General features: G+C 41.1%; 1 protein-coding gene across 3 annotated transcripts in view; it reads right to left on the bottom strand.

Moving 5' to 3' along the window:
* The window catches only part of DPY19L4 (dpy-19 like 4), a 617,659-nt gene that overhangs the window by 559,271 nt on the left and 37,158 nt on the right, over positions 1-21,230 (bottom strand). For all 3 annotated transcript variants that reach the window (XR_015309916.1, XR_015309917.1, XM_086966015.1), the window contains exons 2-3: positions 12,057-12,167; positions 11,249-11,373 (exon numbers count right to left, since the gene is read on the bottom strand). Coding sequence is in view for 1 of the 3 variants with exons in the window: in XM_086966015.1 (XP_086822141.1) it covers positions 11,249-11,373; positions 12,057-12,167 (236 nt within the window). In the remaining 2 variants the exon portion in view is untranslated. The remainder of the gene's footprint in view (positions 1-11,248; positions 11,374-12,056; positions 12,168-21,230) is intronic.

Below are 21,230 nucleotides of genomic sequence, written 5' to 3'. Positions count from 1 at the left end.
CAATTTTATTATGTATTATCCCACATTTAGTAACAAAACATTCAAAATCCTTACTGGTAAATTGTGGTGGTCCATTGTCAGTCACTAACTTTTCTGGAATTCCTTCCCTGCAAAAAGTCTCATCCAAAAACTCTATCACATTTTTAGTTGTTATGTCTCTTACCATTTTGACTTCTGGCCATTTTGAGAAGTAGTCTATCAAAACAATGCCAAATCTTCCTTGCTCAGGTAAGACAGAAAACGGACCAATAAAATCAAGACCTAACTTCCGCCAAGGACCAAAAGGATACTCCACAGGACAAGGTTCAGAACGCAAAGGAACAGCAGACTTGTCACTATTGGCACACTCTGAGCATTTTTGGACATAGTGTTCCACACAACCATCTACACCTGGCCACCAAAAGAAATCTTTTATCCGTCTCCTAGTAAACGAAATTCCTAAATGTCCTTCATGAGCAATGCCAATAATAGTGTTCCTCAAGGAAAAAGGCGGAATAAATTTATCACCTCTCATGAGCAAACCATTTTCAATTGCTAATTCATCTTGAACCTTAGCATAACTCATCATTTCGCCTGAAAACTTCCTTTGTTCTGGCCACCCTTGCAAAATGTAGTTCTTAACTTCAGTCAATTCAATACTTTTCTCCATTTCTCTTGCCCAAGATCCCTTACTTAAATCAAATTTCTCCCCATACACCAACATAACGTCTTGAGAAGTAAAAGCCACCTCACACTCATCATCATCACAAGGAACATCATAAGAAGTGTGCAATCTGGACATGCAATCTGCATGAACGTTAGTTTTCCCTTTTACATAAACCATTTCAAAATGGAATGATTGTAATCTAGAAGCTAATCTGGCAAGACGAGCCGACAGGGTGCGACCTCCACCCGGTGCCATCATGTAAATAAGAGGCTTATGGTCAGTTTTAATTGTGAATTTTGTTCCCCATAAGAAAGTTTTAAAATGTTCAGCTGCCCAAACCGAAGCTAATAACTCTCTTTCAATAACTGAATAATGTTTCTCAGCATCCCTCAATGCCCTTGAAGCATATGCAATTATCCATTCCTTTCCACAATCATTTTGCATGAGAACAGCACCTAACCCCGTGCTACTTGCGTCAACCATGATGGTACACTTTTTCCCCACAACAAAAGGTTTCAAACAAGGTGCATTCACAACAAAAGCTTTGAGATTTTGAAATGCTTCCGTCATTACATCAGACCATAAAAACCTTGCATTTTTCTTTAAAAGTGGTCTAAAGGGATCTACTTTCGATGAAAAATTTGGAATAAATTTAGCATAAAACTCCATCAGTCCTAAAAAAGCTACTAATTGTTCTTTTGAAACGGGCACAGGAGCCTTAATAATGCTTTCAATGTGTTTCTGCTTTGGTCTAATCCCGGCACCACTAATGGAGTGCCCCAGGTATTCCACTTCTTTTTCTCTAATTTTACACTTATCAAGGCGAAGGGTAAGGCCCTTAATAGACAATGCAGATATCACTTTTCTTAAATTATCATGCTCCTCAACATTTTTTCCAAATACAAGTATATCATCTTGAAAGGCGATTGCCCCTGTCAACCCTTCAAGTGTCTCTTTCATTAGTCTTTGAAAGACAGATGCGGCACTGGCCAATCCAAAAGGCATACGTTTATACCTGAAAAGACCTTCAGGCGTAATAAAGGCTGTCAAATTTTTGGATTCATCATCTAAAACAACTTGATGATAAGCACTTGCCAAATCAATGCACGAGAAAACCTCAGCACCCCCTAATGTCGAGACCATCTCATGAAGATTTGGCAAGGGATGAGCATCAACCCAGATGGAATTATTTAGGCTGCGAAGATCTACACATAGCCTCAATTCGCTGTTGGATTTAACCGAAATCACAATCGTAGAAACCCAAGGCGACGACTCAATGGGCTCAATAATACCTTTGTCACACAAATCCTTGAGCAAAATTTTAAGTTTATCTCTGTATGTAAGGGGAACATTTCTGACTCTGTGCCGAACAGGAACAACACCATCATTAAGTTTAATAGTGTGTTTAAAACCCTGATACTGACCAAGTTTTCCACTAAAAACATTTGAGAATTCAGATTTCAATTTACTAAGCATGACATTCCCATCCGAATCATTGGTATTTGCAATAGAATACACTGGAGGATTGGGTCTAGGATCTATCTTAATACCCAATTGATCTTGGTGTGGCCATCCTAACAACGATTGCCCAGATTTTGCCACATAGATCTTTCCAAAATGTAGATTCACTAGCAAATGTGATTTTCCCCCCAAAAAAGCCTACCAATTCAATTTTATGTCCTGTGTAACCCCCTGGAGAAATGTCAGATTCAAGTAGATTTTTGTTTGTCCAAATTCTTTTCTACGACATCTAAACCTAGTAAGGTATACCATGCACAAGTGTCAACAAATACATTTATCGTCTTTCCATCTATAATCACATCACAAGATGGAAATTTACTTACACCCTCACTTCCACAAATATTGATGACAGTATTGATATCATTTTCATTTAGCGAATCATAATCATCAACATCTTGAACAATATTCACTTTCCTGGTGGTAGATTTGCAAAACTTAGTTAAATGCCCTTTCTTATTACATTTTAAACATATTTTATCAAGAGCAGAGCAAGATTTAGAATTTGCTAAGTGGTTTGAACTTCCACATCTGAAGCAAATCCATTGAGCGTTCTTCTCATTTTTAGTATATTTAAATTTCGAATCACTCTTATTGTTAGAATAATCGTTTTTCAAAATAAAAGGTTTCTTAAATTTTTCTCCTTCTTTAGAAACACTAAAAACATCTCCTTTTTCACTTCCTCTTATTTCCTTCACAAACTTCTCAGAATGTTCAATTGACCTTGCAATATCGATAGCTGCATTTAAAGACATATCTGATGTTGTCCAAAGTCTTTCCTGGACTTTTTTATTATTTGTTCTCATCAATATTTGATCTCTCAATACTTGTTCATAAGTTATGTGTTCAAAGTCACAAGTGACGGCAAGTGATCTGAGAGAAGATACAAAGTCATCAATTGGTTCGTCTGCAGATTGTTTACGGGAATAGAAAATAAATCTCTCCATAACAATGTTCTTTTTTTTCCAAATCTTATTTTTAATTGCTCCGCTGCACGTTCATAAACATCCTTCTCACCAGGATTGGTTAAGGCAGGAAGAGTGAGGAATTCTTTTAATCCAATTCCCCCAAGACAATGTTTTAGAAGTGAAAATGTCCTCTCAGGTTCACATTCTGTACCTTCCATAACTTCTACATAGGCCAAGAAAACTGGTTCCCATATTTCCCAGTCCATAGGTGGATCACCTTTGTTTGCCAAGAATGAAGGAGGAGGAACAATGCCACTCATTGTAAAATATTATAGTGTTAACTTAATAACTTGTTCAACCAATTAATGAATTCTTTTTTTTTTTTTTTAATTATATATATTTTTTAACTAAAGTAAAACAAAAATCCAGAATGGTACCTTAAGCCACTGCTCAATCGTATAACGAATCCTAATTCGAAGATTCCATAAGTGTAAAGTTGAAAAAAATCAAAGAAACGGTGAAAATCACTGAAACACTGAGTTCACCTATTCAAAATGGCCACCGTGGAAATGACGTTCTTTCGAAAGGCAGTAGAGCTTGTTTCGGAAACGTTTGACGTCACACGCAGGTTGTTTGTGCGTCTTAGAAGTACTTGCGCACAAAGGAAACCTCGCGCTGCAGACTCGCACTCGCGCTGGTGAAGACTCGCGCTGATGAAATTTTCGAGGTAAAACAATGATTTAAAAGAAATACCTCAAAAGATGAATGCGATTCTTCTTTAAAGTTGAATCTGCAGGTTTCGACAAGCTTTAAGAGTGTACTTCGAATTCCGGATTTTTTTTTTTTTAATTCTGATAAATTTAAAATTGATGAAAATCCTTGTTCATGAGTAGAATTAGAAATACAGAAGTTCTTTTCCCCTCGTCGCCAGTGTAGGAAAGATACAAAGTGGCAGGATGTTTGTTGATGAAGGTGTTTATTGAAACACGTCTCGCATTAAGTCCAGTCGAACAAGTTATGCCTGCATCATTCTAAACTACTCCCAACTCCCACCTTCAAAAGATGCAGCAGCATGTGCACCGAACAGTAAACAACTGACACGAGATAGACACGAGTCATACCTCGTGCTATCTCGTGTTATACACGTGATATACAACAAAGCTGTCAAAGCAGGGTGCATTTAAAAGCTAAGACACTCATAAACAGAGTGAGCTGCACAGTTTGCATTTTTTATTTCTGAAGTACAATTTGTTTTAACATTTGCTTTTATTTAAAAAAAAAGTTGTACTGCTATACTAACATTTGTATATATAAATATAAGATAACTACACAAGAACAACAACATAGCACAGTTACATCAAGGTTAACAATAATATAGTTGCTCGAAAGCTATATCCCCAGCGCCCCCCGCTTGCTCGAAAGCTATATCTCCAGCTGAGGCATGGCACTTTACCTATTAGGTCTTTCACATCTAAATGGTCAAAACCTAATAACGAAGCTTGCCCTGCATGTAACTATAAAAACGAGAATGAAACTCATGTATTGTTTTTCCGCCCTGCCTATTAGGCAATTAGAAAATGTTGGCTGATCCCTGTTTGTAAGAATTTGTGATTCTTGCATTTTACACAGGCCTGCAGGATATTGACCTATGATACCCATCCTCCCATTGTGTTTGCGGTCTCACGTTATCTCTTCAGCATGTGGCGTTGGTGACAAACTTTTTTAACTTAATTGTTGTACCTATTGCTTTTATCCTTTGTATTCTGATAACTCGTAGTTTAATTCGGTTTTAACATTTTATGACTATTTATTGTTTTATTGATCGTGCTGATGTATTTTACGTGCACTTTTATGGTCATCTGACCGAAATAAAGTTATCAATGAGTTTACTTTAGTTGAACATTATCTCGGAATGCCCAATCCCACTGCAAATCCCAACAGAGCCCACTGAAGCCACAACACAGCTTGATCAGCACAGTTTCATAGTAGGACTTAGATTCACGCCAGCATGATCCCCACACATCAGTTACATTCCTTCAAGGGGTTAACTCGCCATTTCAACGAAAGCTGCGTCATATAGTCATTCATCAAGGAGGTTTGTCATCCAAACCGACATATTAAGTAGATATACAATCCCACATATATGAAGGACCAATGGACTCTGCATCGACAGCAAGCATGAAATACTGTACATCAGCAGAGGTGCATATGTGTGTATCTTTAATCCAATTTAGCACACCAGGAGCATTCAATGGCTACTACACTACACAAATGCTTTTTGGGCAGCAGTAAGGCCAGGTCAAGAAATGTGATGCCAGACACAATAAAATCAATAGTCCATGCACGGGATATGCAATACCATAATATTACAAATATGGATCAAAAGCCTCTGGCACACCATGTTACATCTTGCTAGTTATTTTCTCATTTTAATGTCTACTTGCCTGCCTGGTGTTCATATGGTTTTCCCAGTGCAAATCTGCGTGTGATGACAGGCCTCCATCAATACACATGGTTTCATGTTTTATGTCAGTGGTGCTTGGCACAAGAAAGGTGTGGTTTATCTATATATATATAAACCTGTTCCTCCTTCGGCGGAACCAAGCCGATAATTTATTTTCACAGTTTACAGGTTGTGGTGCTCCCGGGTACTGGCACCCGGTAATGGACTCAAAAATGCTTTCAAAGGAGCTGATTTGGGGAAACCTGTTGTCGGACAATGGTCCAGGAAAAAATGAAAAACATTGTCGGCATTGAAACACCGTACCCACTGGAGGGTAGAAAAACATTTAAAGGAGTCGGGGAGCCGCTTACACCACATGTACCACAATGCTTAACAACAGGAAGTGACCTGCCGAAAGTGACCATTGGAGGCTTAAAAACAACGAAATCACTGGGTACTTGTGGTAACAAGCTGGCGTTCCCGGAAAAGCGGTGTTCTGCAATTGAAGAAGTTCTAGGAAGAACGAAACGCGTCTTGTACAATGCCGCGCTGAGGAAGCAATTGAAAAATAAAGGAAATTGACAAATCTGGTTGTCGTGTGCGGCTCCACCTTCCTCTGTGGGGAAAACTGTGAAAATAAATTATCGGCTTGGTTCCGCCGAAGGAGACTGCGCTGCCACCTAGAGCGCCATACACCCTCCAATTGAACCTCTTTTGTTGCTCCGATAAAACGGCTCAGGAGGTTGTGGTGCTCCCGGGTACTGGCACCCGGTAATGGACTCAAAAATGCTTTCAAAGGAGCTGATTTGGGGAAACCTGTTGTCGGACAATGGTCCAGGAAAAAATGAAAAACATTGTCGGCATTGAAACAACACCGTACCCACTGGAGGGTAGAAAAACATTTAAAGGAGTCGGGGAGCCGCTTACACCACATGTACCACAATGCTTAACAACAGGAAGTGACCTGCCAAAAGTGACCATTGGAGGCTTAAAAACAACGAAATCACTGGGTACTTGTGGTAACAAGCTGGCGTTCCCGGAAAAGCGGTGTTCTGCAATTGAAGAAGTTCTAGGAAGAAAGAAACGCGTCTTGTACAATGCCGCGCTGAGGAAGCAATTGAAAAATAAAGGAAATTGACAAATCTGGTTGTCGTGTGCGGCTCCACCTTCCTCTGTGGGGAAAACTGTGAAAATATAAATATATATATATATATATATATATATATATATATATATATATATATATATATATATATATACATACATATACACACACATACACACACTATACTGCATTGATGCGGTCAGGTGCTTCTTTAAAATTAGTCAGACCTAATTTTTCCTCTTTTTCTGCCTCTCTATGCTACTCTCTTCTTTCCCCTCTCCTACATAAATGTAATGGAGCAGGAAGATTATTTAGTGTTCACCTTCCCTAAAGCAAACTAATTGCAGCAGGTCAGTCTGTGGCCCGAGGGAGGCAACACCCAAAGCAACGTCTGAAGCAAATGGAATGGCCAATACTGCCAGCAACAATGAGCTAGGCTGCCTGCCCATCCCCTAAAATTGGTGATCTGAGCTGCCAAAAAAGCAGGAGTGTGATCTATCTTTGTTGCTCTATGCCATAATGATATGGCACACATGAAGAAAGAGCATGTTTTAATGACTAATAACTAGCACGTTGCCCTCAACTTTCCAAGATGATACCTCACATGTATAAAGTTGAACAATGGACAAGGGAGGAAAGGGAAAGGAGGAGGGGGAGAACAGAGAGCCCAGAACCTCCAGGAGTGACAGGCAGAGCAAAGAGAACACGATGTCCTACAAAGACAGCACAGACCAGTGAGCTCCGAATCAAACTGGAGGAAAAAGATAAGCACTGGCAAAGCCAGACGGCCTCATCTTTGGGATCTACTGGCTTTGCCACTGGTTTTTAGGTCTCGCCCTAGCGAAAGCGCGCTCTTGCCGCGAGAACTATAGCTGTCGACAACGAGTGGAGACAAGAGCTGGCCACACGCGCAGCATTGTCAAGGGCAGCGGCAGCGGCAGATTCAGACGCGCCTTCGGATTGGGTCGCGCGTGTGAGCTTGTAACGTAGACAGCTCACGACGCGCGGCTGGTAAGTTTCGGTTTCGCTACTCAAGTGCATGTTGAAAACAGTTGTTTTTTCAATATACACAGAAGACTTTACAACTCGCGCATTGCCACCGTGTGCCAGACTATGTCGGCTCTCATCACACACCGTCACCGTTTATTTTATTTAATGCGATTTTATATAGCGCGAACATTACCCGCAGGTGTCAGAGCACTTTACAAAAGAGCCAATTGCCTTACATAACGACTTTGAATTACATGAACCAGTGACACGGAGTCCGCCATACTGGGCACAGTGGGGCATGTCGGAAAACTTTGTGAGCCCCAGAAAAGGTTTGCTTTTCTTTGTTTAAAAAATAGTCCTTCAAGGAACGGGAACAGAGCTGATGTAGCTTCCGGCGCAATCTAGTGGTATTAATCATATTAGCTGCTTCGCAATTATTATATACAGCGTGTTTGCTTTAGAATATCTAAATAAATGTTGCAGCATGAGCAGCGGGCCTAGCAAATTACCCACTCTTGTGATGGGCATACGCAGGAAGAGCAGAACCATAGAGTCCTGGATAGAGACTACAGGGGTTGCAGGTCCTAGTTCGCACACAGAAGGGGTCATGTAAAGCGCTCCAATACCTTCCGGTTGAGTTTGCGCTTTATAAAACCGCCAAAAAAACAAAAACAAAATTCAATGCAACCGGTCTCGCATTTTTATGCCTGGTGGCCTCATTCTCACAATCCCATATGTACCCTTCCAGTTTTGTATCAATTGGTGTTTTTGACAGTACTTCCTCGGTTTGTTTTTTGCACCCTCCTTTCAGAAAGGTCCTTTGCCAAATGGTTTCACTTTTTTTGGTGCTAAACTCAGAGATTAAACTTCTTAAAATTATGTAGGGCCTGCATAAGGAGGACGTGTGCTTATTTCCCTGAGCTCCTGCTACATTTGCAAGCACGTTTTGACCTAGACCCTGGCGATCCTTTTTAGGATCAGGACATGTAGCTCCAAGGACCAAGGACCCTTTAGGTGAGCTTAGTGTCCTGGTCCGACCTGGACAGACGCATGTTTTCATATGTGCAACTATAAAATTACCCATGTAAATGGAAACACACACAGACTGGCTCTTGCTCGACTGTACTGTTGAGTATAACCGCTCTGCTCCCAGTCTGTCACGTACAGGGTCTGCAGTCTTGGTTCATACCTGGCAGGCTCTTTCCATTACTGCGGATTCATTTCTGCTGATCCATTTCTGCTGATCCAGGCTAGACAACCTATCCACTCCAATTATTATGTATCACCACCAGCGCAACATGTCTTAAGTGCGCCTGGAAGAACTATGAAGGCTACACACCAGCCTACCAATGAAGCTTTTCAGTGGTTTCCCGCCTGCTGGAGAACTCCAAAGAGTCCTCTTCCCCTCAAATGAGTGCTGGTGGGGACAGCCAGCCTCACCAGCACAAGTTAACTACTATGCTCTTGAATATAAACCTCACATCTTCCTTCCCCCCCCACAGCTGCCACACCTTAGCAGTGACCTAAGCATCTCCCCTGTGGTTGGCACAGTGATCCAAAGAGCCTTCTTCCCACTTGAATAACTGAGAAGGTCCATCCTTAAAAGAGCTCCACGATGCAGCAGGGGAGAGCATTTTCAATGTCAAATGTAATCATGCAAATGTCTTTGGCAACAGCCCCTAGGATTACCCTCTGACCAGAGAGCTTCTACCACAGGCACGCTTTGACTCCTGGTGCTGTATGCATCTATGTGCCTCCCTATGCCCTCCAGTGTCCACCCTTACACCCCTGTGTCCTCACCTCTATTTGCAAGAATCTGCATCTCCTGCTGCACCTCTTAGCCTCGCTTGTGTGCACTCCTCTCTGCCTCCCGCTCTGTGCACCTCTACGCCTTCCTATGCATTCCTCTGTGCACCTGTACGCTCCCTGTCTCTTTCGTGCTGTGTGCATCCATGTGCCTCCCCATCCCCGCTTGCACCTCTCAGCTTCTCTTGTGTGCATCCCTCTGCCTCCCTGTGCCCCGCGTTTATGCGTACCTCTGCGCTTCCATTGTTTCATGTGTGCACGTCCCTGCTTCCTTGTGTGTGCACACCTCTATCCCTTCTCTTTGTGCATGCTTCTGTCATAAGAACGGACGTGGTACAGGTAGGCTGTTTTTTGTTTATTTATTTGTTTTCACTTTTATATAGCGCAAACTTTACCCGCAGGTATCAGAGTGCTTTAAATCAGCATGCTTATAACAAGCAAGACTAGCACTCTATATTACTGCCAACTTAGCTTAGCATAAGCAACAGCTAACCACTCACATACAATGTTTATATACCAATTGCAAATTAAAAAAAATTAATGCAAAGCATTCTCATTTACAATGCCAGTAACTCAAACTTTAATGCTGCGAGTCCTATTGCATTGCAAATGCTTGTTAGAGATGCTGTACATTATCCCTGATGCTTTGCCACATACTAAAGCAGAACCCCATCCACCCCCTCCAAAAGAAGGCAATATGATGCTATGGCCCTATCTTGTTGTAGGCATGCATACCTACAAATTGACGGGGAGATTTTATTTTCTGTTTATTAACAGACCAGAGTTAGATCAGTACATTTAAAAAAAAAGTTTTAAAAAATCCAAGAAGAAACTAGCGTGAAAGCATTTTCTTTTTTTCTAAAAAGGGCTGGAGAAGGAGCACGGAGGTTAAATAACGAGGAAGTTACATAGATGGTCCGGAAGCAACACAGATGGCGTGGAGGGTAAAAAAACACTGAAGACAGAAGCAACACTGAGAGTATGGGGAGAGACACATGAGACAGGCGAGAGCAAGCAACATAGAAGCACATGACGGTGAGCTCAACACAGAGGGCGCTGTGGGCGAAGCATGTGGGCAAGCAAAACAGAGCACGAAGGAGTAGGGAAGAGAAATATAAGAGACATTTGAAAAACAAATGCGCACATTCATTGAGTGCTTAACCAAAAAGAAAACAATTGTTCCTGTAAAGTACGTAGTGGAAGGACACAAGTAAAACGCCATGCTCCGATGGAAGGGCAAACACATGAGGAAGAAAAGGCTACACTAGCGAACCAATAAAAAGCAAACAAATGAAAGTGACAACAAACCCAAACAAAGGTAAGCAATGGGCGGGGACAATAGGTCTTTTGGCAAACAGACCGCTTGTGCTGTCTGGTAGGAGAGACCTAAAAATAGCCAGTCACTAACAAACTAAAACTGGTGAGGTGAACAGGCCCTGGCCATGTAACTAGTTCCAAGAGTGAGCCTTGAATGTTTGACGGTGCTAGACCCTGAAAGTTAAAGTCCAAGGAGAAGCGCATGGCAATGGAGTGAAGTATCTGGCTTCTGTGAATCCAGGGACAGCAGCAATACTTATTACAAAGATCGCTTTGAGACACTAAGTTTCAGGGACCATGCAGAACACTTCTGATGGCAACTTATAGTGAGGAAAGGAAGTATTTGGGGCACAAAACTATGGAAAGAGACCTTTCACCAACTGAGCATCTTACCAAAACACATAGAAAGCTGTGCTGATTGCAAAATTTTTGATCAATCCCAAAATAAGACCACTATAGTATAAAATACACCAAGAGCGTAAAAATATTGAAATAATAAAATATGGATGTCTTACCTGCCTCGTGGAATGCAGGAATTTATGTGGATAGGATTGCACGAGGTAGAAGATATACAGAAAGCCACAGCTTACAGCAGCTACGCAGCCACAGAAAAGCTTCAAGAAACGTTGGCATGCTCCAGCTGAAAAAACATCAACACATTTTCATTAAGCTTTTGGATTCCAGTGAAAGTTTTTCTCATTGTGAAAATAATGTTTTGAATTCGAGAAAGCAGAGTAAATCATTAAAAGTAATGAGCTAAACAGAAGCCTTGTGTATTTGAAAGTGTGATGGAGATCTCGGAAAAGAAGGATGCCACCCGAAAAAAGAAACTGAATGGAAGGCGAATAATGGTCCAGTGGAAGGCCCATAAATGCACATTAATGATGTCATATATAAGGGAAGTTATGGAATAGAGGTTATGGAGAGCAAGAAAGCTACGGGAGGATGTACAGATGATACAGCAGGAGCAGGCAACATGCAAATGAATAATACATTGCTTGTTGATTGTTAGACGGTCAGCGAAAGGTAAGAGTAACAAGAGATAGCATGAGCAACCGAAAGGGACAACAGTGTAAACATGGAGATAGGGAGATCATTCGACCACAATGTCCTGAATATGTGTCAGAAGGGAGCTAAAGGTTTGCTGTGCATTGCATGCTATGGAAGACTAAAATGAAAGAATAAATAAAGAGGGAGGTTTTGCACCAATAGGAAAGAGACTAGGCAAAAAGACTGGAAAACACATCGTGCACAACAGGGACAGGAATGAAGAAGCCAACGATTTGTCTCACAAATTATGTATTAGGAATTCTCAGAGCTTACAGTTTGAAAATAATCCAAAGGGTATTGGCACTCTAGATATTTCATTTATAATCATGTCAGCTATGTCACTCTCCGCCACCTCCTTTAACTGCTGCTTCTCTGCCACTGTACCTGTGCATCAAAAAAAGATTATTTTAGTGCTTCTATAAAAAAATAAAGATGTCAGTATCAAAATCTTTGTCATAACCACATTACATTTTTAGTGTCCAATTGTACATTTTTTAATGACTTTATTTTTAATAATGAGGTATAAAATACTATTGCTTCATCAATTCCGTTCTTGTTTATCACACTGTAAGCCATAAACAGATACCACTGCTCAGTCTGCATACATCTTCTAAACTTCCTTCGTTTGATTTTAAAACAATTTAAGTTGATGATTCTGTTCTCGGTCATGGCACAGAAAAATCCAAATTCAAGTAAAAAGTTTAAACATAGTAGGACCAATAAGAAGAAATTCTCTGCATTCATAACTTTTGCAATGTAATAAACATTTTGACCGACTGGCTTTTTACTGATGCTGTGCAATAAAACAGGGGGGGGGGGGGGTGGAATGTATGTGATCAAGCGACTGTTTCTGGAAATGAAGCGGGCTCCATCTTTTTCTTTTTTGTTTACCAATCAAAATAAAATATTCATTTGGATAGGGGGAAAAAACTAGTTTAATTTTAGCTGCACAAAAGCACTTTCTACACAGTGGAGCGGCCTGGCAGCAAATTGCAGTTCCTGAGCCCACCCGAAAAATAAAAAAAATTAAAAAGAAGGTTACTGACTGCAAGGGGTTCATAGACCAACAGGGAAGCGGGTGGGACAAAGCAACTTGGAGTGTCTTAACATGGAAGTCACAAATAAAGGCGCTTAATGCTATGCCACTAGGAAGCAAATATATACAAACCAGCTGGAAGAGACGGGGAAAAGCAAATTAGAGCTTGGAAGAGGGGGAGTTGAGGTAACAACATCGAGCACAGGAGAGGGGTTGCTTGACAGAGGAAGCAGCATACAAGCGAGAGAGCTAAAACCATGTGCCCTCTCTCTCGTGGAGCGCTATGAAAAAAAATTGAAAAAAATACAGTTCCCATATTGAGAGCAGTGGAAGAGTACAGGTCATCCAATCTAAAGAATGGTAAAGAGGCTCCAGGGAAAGGGACAAACAGAAAAAAGGAAGACAAGCCATTAAATAAGAAACAAGCAAATGAGAGTGACACTAACAACCAGCGGTAAACATGGGTGGGCTCTAAGCACATTGTAGATTTAGATTTTTACTAAGGTCCACAAGAGGCTTTTGCCGACAGACCACTAAAAGCTGTCTGTCTGACTTGTACCCTCCTGCACATCACATTTAAGGAGTTACTTTTCCCTTTTTGTTTCAGCTCTCCATGAAGTTGCAAAGGCTGCATGTGTTTTCTTGCTCTCTTCTCAGTGTTCTGCTTAGTACTTCAAACAACAGTCCGACCCCCCTCCACCCCCACCCCCCCCCATGCTGTGTTGGGATGTTGCTGCTGGGGTATAGATGAAGAACCAACTTTAAGGGATTTTTTTTTTATTTATTTCCCGATTTCCACATGTTGCATGAAAGCACAGAAACAGGTTGCTTGCACTGAGGGAATGAACATCTGCTGAACTCACTCAGCTGCCACCTGAGGCAGAAAGTGTACAGGACACTTGTCCTATTCTCTAATACTCAGTCTGTAACCTGGCACGGATTACCAGAGAGAGAATTCCAATGCGAATGAGAACTTGAAAGCAACTGTTCAGTTTCACACCCTTACTTTTAATTTTTTGGGGGGCGGGGGGAGGTAGGGTTTTAGTCAGCATTTATGTTTCGACTAAAAAGGCTTCAGCTACTTAATATGATGAAGTCCCTCACAAAGTTACAAGGGAATTAGAATTATTTTCAAGAAATAAACTGAACATAATACAAAACACAGGCACAATGCTTTAAGGGTAGAGCAAGGTATTGTTTTTTAAATAATCAAAAGAACAGCATGTGGAATGAAGAGTGGTTCCCTTTGCACCAACTGGGACATGTGGAAATACTGAGGTTTTCAAGCCCATAAAATGAATGGAAAGCGGTTTACAAATCAACCGCAGAGAGAAATGCAAAAATAAATACAAGGACATAGTTGAAATTTCTATTCTGAAAAAAAGATTTAATTAGAGTCCCCCCCCCCCCCCCCCATTAGATGTGAAATTTAGTTTGGATCAACTTTGAAGGCAGGAATAAATACAGTGAAAAACTACTGTTTCTTTTAAATAAAATGTGGATTGAATCACAAGGCCAGGCTTACTCGCCACTCATCAGCTTTGTATGTTTAAAGCCTGTCTGCTATGTTCAAGGAGGTTCGCTACACAAGCATAAAGTGGAACAATATGCAGAAAACAGTACAACTTTTTGAAGACTTGGGCTGAGTGGGCCCAAAATATAGACAGACCAATCCCTGAATCATGCATATTCTGCTTTACTCTACTGAGCAACAATTCTGTCTGGGGAGGTCTGCATTGAGCTATATAGAGAAGTAACGAAAGTCGACAGGTTCTTGGTAGTCCTGATTACCAGCGGCGGCTCTTCCGCTATAGCAGAGCAGCGTCACCCCACCTGCCAGAAGCCAAAAAAATAAAAAATACAATGATAATAAACCATTGTTTATTATCGTTTTATTTCTGCTCTCAGAGCTGAGCGGGGCCAGTGGGGATGACTGGTGGAGGAGTTGTTGCGCTGCTATTCAGTGATCAGGAGGGCCTGGCCTCAAACCATCATGAGCCCTGAAGCTCTCTCCAACCCATGCGGTGTTGCAGGGTTGGAGAGAGCAGCATGAAAGGAGTGATGTGGTGATGCGGCAGGTAAGTGGGCGTTTTAATTTTTTTTATTTGGCTCATCACCTTCCGTCAGTGCCCTTCCCCCCCCTTGTATCTACACACCAGCCTCTACTGCCTGGTTACCACACAAAATATCAAATGTCGAGAGATCTAAGCATTAACATCGGAAGCTCTCTCCTGGATGGGCTGAGAGTTTTATTAAATGTTTTCTCAAACAACTGTATTTTCTATCCAAGAAGAGAAATGGCTGAGAACTTCTTTCATATCGGTGTATGTGTTAAACTATCCTGTCAATGAAAGTATCCTTATCAGCTGAAACAGAAACACTATTCAAAAGGACCTGTTCAGAGAAGTAGCACAAATTAATTAACTGGCGAGAAGCCCATGGTAGCAAAAACCAGACAGATAGTTGACCAGCTGCACCACCTTGTCTGCATTGTTATCCACATATTTTTGCCAGGCACCTGCTCTAATTGAGGATGGGCAGAATTTGTGTTCTATGGTTCCCAGAAAACTCTGAATATTGAGTTCAATGACTGACAGAAACCTTTCTACCTGCAAATTCAGCAAAGTACCTTAAAGTACCAGAGAACGAGGGGATCCATCTAAATGGAACAAGACTCAAACTTCTGAAAGGATAGAAGGGCTTTTCCATAGCAGATTCCAAGACATAGGAGACCATGACAGATGGGAATTATCATGACAAGTGGCCCAAAAACTGGTCACTTACAGGTTAATATTTCAGATCACTGCAAAGAGGTAAAAAAAAACTTGAGTGTTTAGACCAGAACAAGGTTGAGAGGAGAAAAGCATCCATAGCCCGAGCCTCACTGTCCGGTTACCTGCTGAAACGTTATGGGAGATGGCTACTGAGATGCGTGTCAGAGTGATCTATGTCAAAAATGTTCCAGGCAGGTTGAATGAAAAGGAAAATTATCTAGCCTCCAGTTTGAGTCTCCAAAGTAGCTTAAGTTTCATTCCACAATAACGTTGTAGAAGACCCAAGATACCCCACACAGATTGAAATGTAGTGCTCAAGACAGTAGTGCTACTAATCTTTCATAATGGCAAACTGCTCTGATTTCCATTGGTTCATAAACTGGATCACAGAAACTGAGCCATCTGAAACCTTAACACGGTCAGTCCTAAAGCAATATTGTGTATTCCAAGAATTTTCTACACAAACTCTTTGGAGCAAAGGAGCTAATGTGCCGCTCCAAGCATTTGTTGTGGAGGAATTTCTCTTCCAGAGACCACTTTCTCATCCCACGACTGAATCCAAGTACGATTCCCCTGTCAAAAGATCGCTCATTAAATTCCAAAATATAGTTGGAATAAATACCAAAGTTGGTCCTGCAATTCCACAGCCTGGTGAGTTAATGCCACAAGTGCATTTTCTCCTATGCTTGAAGGCATGGAGAGGGAGTAACTATCCTCACTGTTTCAGTAAAGACCACTTAACTACATGAGAAGAAGGTTTAGCTAAATACAGAACAAGATGTGTCAAAGAGATAAACTATGAAAGGCAAAATATGATATAGCCCGTCTGAAACACATCTTATACTGGACCAGACTCTGGCAAATGAGGAACTAGCCCTGTATAGAGACTATGTCAGGGAGGTCGTAGACAATCGCCTGGCTCTCATGATCCCCTGGGTATCCCACATCAAAACTTGGCTGTTCAAGCTTGGCCTTTCTGAATACGGTCAGAATCCTTCTTCCATGTCGAAGAACACCCAGAAAATAGTTAAATCGTGTTATTGGAACACTGTTCTCTACAATAAGATTTCCCTTGTTCCTGCGGTTAGTTTGTCTGATCTTTATTTATCCATCAAGTGTGATTCCCGCTATGAAGAATTTATGGATTATGTGAGTGTCCCTTCTGTAAGATCTTGGATTATTATGTTCAGACTTGGAATACTCCCACTGGGTGCCTTTACTGGCACATGGAATAAAAATACTGCCAAGCCCAACAATAATTTATGCCCTGTGGGATGTCCGATGACTGAAAATGATGAACATGTGTCAGTCTTTTTTACTGCTTATGCTAAGCAGCACAAACGTTGGATCATCCCTCTTTACTTAGAGAACCGAAATTCAGCTTTAAGGATCTGTAAATCAGATGCCAGGTCCAGGGTTGTATATTCAGTTCCCAACATTTAACTCTCAATATGGTACATTAGACAAAAGGTTGTTGGGGCAAGCTGTGACCTGTACAATACTAAAACGATATAGGTTAAACTTTTACAATCTTTTTGCACTGCACACTTTAATAAACTAGTAAAACCTAGTGATATGAAGGAAACCTAAATTCAGATTATAATTTTAGTTGACCGGTTTGCAACGAGGGACGGCTGAGAGCTTTTCTTAGGTTATTATTAGAGGCTGCCCATCTTTGACGCCAGAAGGACAAGTGGGCATCTCAGTGTGTTTCGTTTTATTGAGTGCAAACTTTGTGATCTTAGCTATGCTTTTATGGGGTTTTTATAATTGTATTGCTTTTCCACTTCACTCAGTAATGTTGGCAGCTTAACGTTTCTTTTATTCCTGAGAATTGTGTGTTCTCATAGTGTATTTACTTTATTATTTTTTCTATTTATTCGGTTCTTTGTATGTGCTGTGTAATTCGGTACTTTTATGGCTCATTGGAGCCGAAATAAAGATGATGATGATAGCCATTAAAGACATGCAAAAAGCATGGAAAGCACAAATGCAACATTAAAGATGCAAGGCTTAGTCAAGGGACATCGTCTCCATTCGTTCAGCTTTCCTGTGCCCAAAGCACTCTCTTCCCCACATGTTACTGGCACTGGAATGGCTCTGATGACACTTTGCACCCACAGCAACTTAGGTAGTCCTTTTACGCCTGACTTTGCAGGTGGGAGTCATCTGGAACCTTGATGATTGTCCTCAAGATTTAAAACGTGGCCTCCCTATAACCGCTGTGTTTAATTGCTATCAGTGTGGGACCTAGGGACAATGCTACTGTTCCATCTTTTCCCTAGCACCTGAGGGTGATCACGTTTGATTGTACTGGCCTGCTATTTTCCTTTCGTTTTATTGCTTTCATTTCCTACATCTTTGTTGTGGGGTAATGTTTAATTTTTTTAAGGTGACTACTGTGTACATCTGGCCCACAAATGCAGAACAATCGGTACTCTCCGACAGGCTGGTTGAAACCTAACATCATGGATCCATTGATGAAAGGTGCAGGCAGGTTATATAAGGGGGGGCCAATGCCTCTGGGATACTCCATGCAGTTTTACTAGAGGAATTAGCTATTCTTATGTATAGACTCATGCAATTTCCTTCTGGTGGGCAGACCTTTCGAAGACATTGTACAGTGACAACACAAGAGCTTATCTCAGGGACAATCTCCTCTACTGTCGGCATGAGGAAACTACAGGCAACACAGAGATAAAGGTGGCAGCTGCAATTAAAGAAAACCTGGCTAATGTGCAAAGAAGCGTTGAGAGTGTGGGGTCCAGGATGGGTACAGTGTCTAATAGATTAGGGCAATAGGGACACACAAGTATCTGACCTGCAGAAAGAAGTTAGGAACTTGCATAAATACCTAAATGTGCAGTCCACTCAGGTCACCAATTAAAAACCAAGCTGGAATGTTAGAAGAGCCAAGCCTGTGCTGCTAATCTTCAGATCCTGGGATGCATACCCTTTCAGAGGCTCAACTTATTGGCACCCCGCCCATGGATTAGGTGGAATCTACATGAAGGAGGGAATATCTTCACAGGGTAGAAGAGAGAAGCAGTTATCATGGCGGTAGTGAGGAAGAAACCTATGTTCCCTTTGGGGTATAGAATCCTCCCCCTTCTAGTTCCAAACAGGGAGCTCATGCGAGATCTGACACAATTCAACACCACCATAATAAAAAGTTTGTCACTTTAGGTTTTGAGGCAACAGTTTGGTACCAAGTGAACTCACTGTGGTATTCAACCAGAGGCTGCATGCTGTGCATATTGATGCTGCCCAGTCCTTATTGGACGTGTCAAAGCAGGTGTGGTCTTGATGCAAATATCAAGGCTTAAGGACATGGGGGCTATACTAGGCCTTTTTTTACCTGGTTTAGGGAATGGAGGGTCAGATAGATGGTAGGATTTGGGAAGGTGATGGGGGTAACTCTTTTTGAGGTAATGCATTGGATGCATGCGATAGCTCTCTGTGAGATATTTTGGAATTACAATGTATCTATTTTGTACCAGTTTCCCCAACGCAGAGCCTCCTTGTTGCATGAGGATTATCAGTGGCGTTCACTAGAGTTGTTGGGATGTTAACAAAAAATCTGCTTGATGTGGAGGATTCGGATGCCTTCCTTTCTAGCTGCTGTGGGTCTTTTTGGGATGTTTTCTTGAAAAGACTCAACTACATAAGTGAGGTATGAATGCTTTGTGATTGACTTTAATAAAACAGACTTTTCAGTACAACACTAAATAAATAAAGCAGAACTAGTGTGTCAATAACCAGTAATAAACAGCTACTACAACGCTGTAGATCAGACGTTAATTTACCACAATATACATGGCCAAAGCCAAGATCAGCTGCCCGAGAATTTATGGGGCACATGTCTGACATTTAATTGCAAAACACGTGGACTGAAACATGGAGGTTAAGGTTCGCCCCACAGAACTGCTGGGAAAGGAAATGTCTAGTGGTTTATATAAAACACAAATGCCAATGGGTAAAATTACTTTACATGCAATTTGCAGCTCACCAAGGCATTTCTTTCAATCATCAGAGCAAATGGTCCGTCAAAGCACACTGGGTCAGTGATGTAATCTAATCTAGATCAAAATGTATATATCTTTAGAGGAAATGTCTGGGTTTGCCCCAAAGAAAGAATTTGGGATATTCGTGACAAATAATACATCTGAAAGTGCAATGGAGTAACATTGGGTAAGACCGGATAGGGCTACAAGATAACTATATAGACAGGGGGAATCCCTCAAAGAAACTCGGTAACAAATAATATTTGGCCAAAAGCAGCAATGAAAACTTTAAAAGAGGGACTTGCAGATTTGATGCACACATAAGTGCAGGCAATCCAAAATATGCCCCAAAACAAGATCGCCAGAAGCACTGTGAAAAAGAGCACACTAACTAATAAGTAGCAGTCCTCTGTGAGATCTAGAAAGAGGGTGCAGAATATCAGAAATTCTTGAAGAGGGGAGTCAGCGACATTGGCAACACATACAAATTTAAATTAGCATTTGCCCTGAAGGCAATATCTCTTTAGCAAAAAGTTAGTACAGATACTAACACAAGTGAAATAATTCTTGAACACAATATTTATGGACTCCAGTGTAAAAGGTCCACTAGAACATAGATATCCTGTGACTTAAGTAATTAAATACAGGTTGCATTCCTCAATGCTGACAGCAAACTTATTACACTCTAGCACTACCTAGGATTGCTCAGGTGTGGTCACCGTGTAATACAGCCAGCAACATCTATGAAAGGTCAGAGTCCTTCTCAGGCTCGGCTCGTTTGATTGCTTCTGGGGCAAAGAACTATACTAACCCTGTCTGGGATCCCTTGTAGATTAAAACAGTGGCGTACAGTGTGTTCCTCTTTAGAAACCCTGCCATGATGACTGGGTTATAAGAATTTGACGATGCAGCTAACACACTAATCCTTACTATTAGGTAAATACATTTCTATTTAGGTGCTTTCTTTGTTACCATATAGAATCTCATATTTAAATCTGTTAATCCTAAAAACGTTATATAACTGCTGTTTGGCGCTGTCAAAAGTCCATACTTTGAAATAAAACGATCTTAACTACAGCATTACTTGAAAACAAATACTGCGGATGGAAAATTAACTTTATAACTGTCACACAAACTTGTCAGGGTATTGCTTGATATATTTAGTCACCATACAGCATATATTAAGGACTCAGTTTAAAGATTAGGAATGGTTTGAAAGAGTTTTGTAGAGTATTGTTCTTTCCTGATGCTTTTAAGTACACTGGGCTTCATCCACAATTTCAATCTCAAGACACATTCTGCATCAAATTAGCTTTCATTTACAGATTACTATATGAAGAAGGTTTATTCTTCCACTACGTTCGCTATTACTATTGGGCTTCCCACCTAATGCCAGTTACAACTGGAACATGAGTGATGGGCACTACTTTCACAGGCGTGTATATATATATGTGGTGAACTGGTCCTGGAGACATGCTACAGAAGTGGTGATCACAATCTGGAACGCAGCTATGACTGCAATCGGCTAAATGGGAGTGTAGCCCAAGAAGAACAGTCTGAAGGTGCTGCTTCAGCTAAAGGACTTTACAAGTTGGTACTTGATTGGGATCACTTATATAACAAGATGTTGTAT

This window comes from Lissotriton vulgaris, chromosome 4_1 (genome assembly GCF_964263255.1).
Source record: "Lissotriton vulgaris chromosome 4_1, aLisVul1.2, whole genome shotgun sequence".
NCBI classification, from domain to species: domain Eukaryota; kingdom Metazoa; phylum Chordata; class Amphibia; order Caudata; family Salamandridae; genus Lissotriton; species Lissotriton vulgaris.
This window is presented reverse-complemented; position numbering and strand designations above follow the sequence as displayed.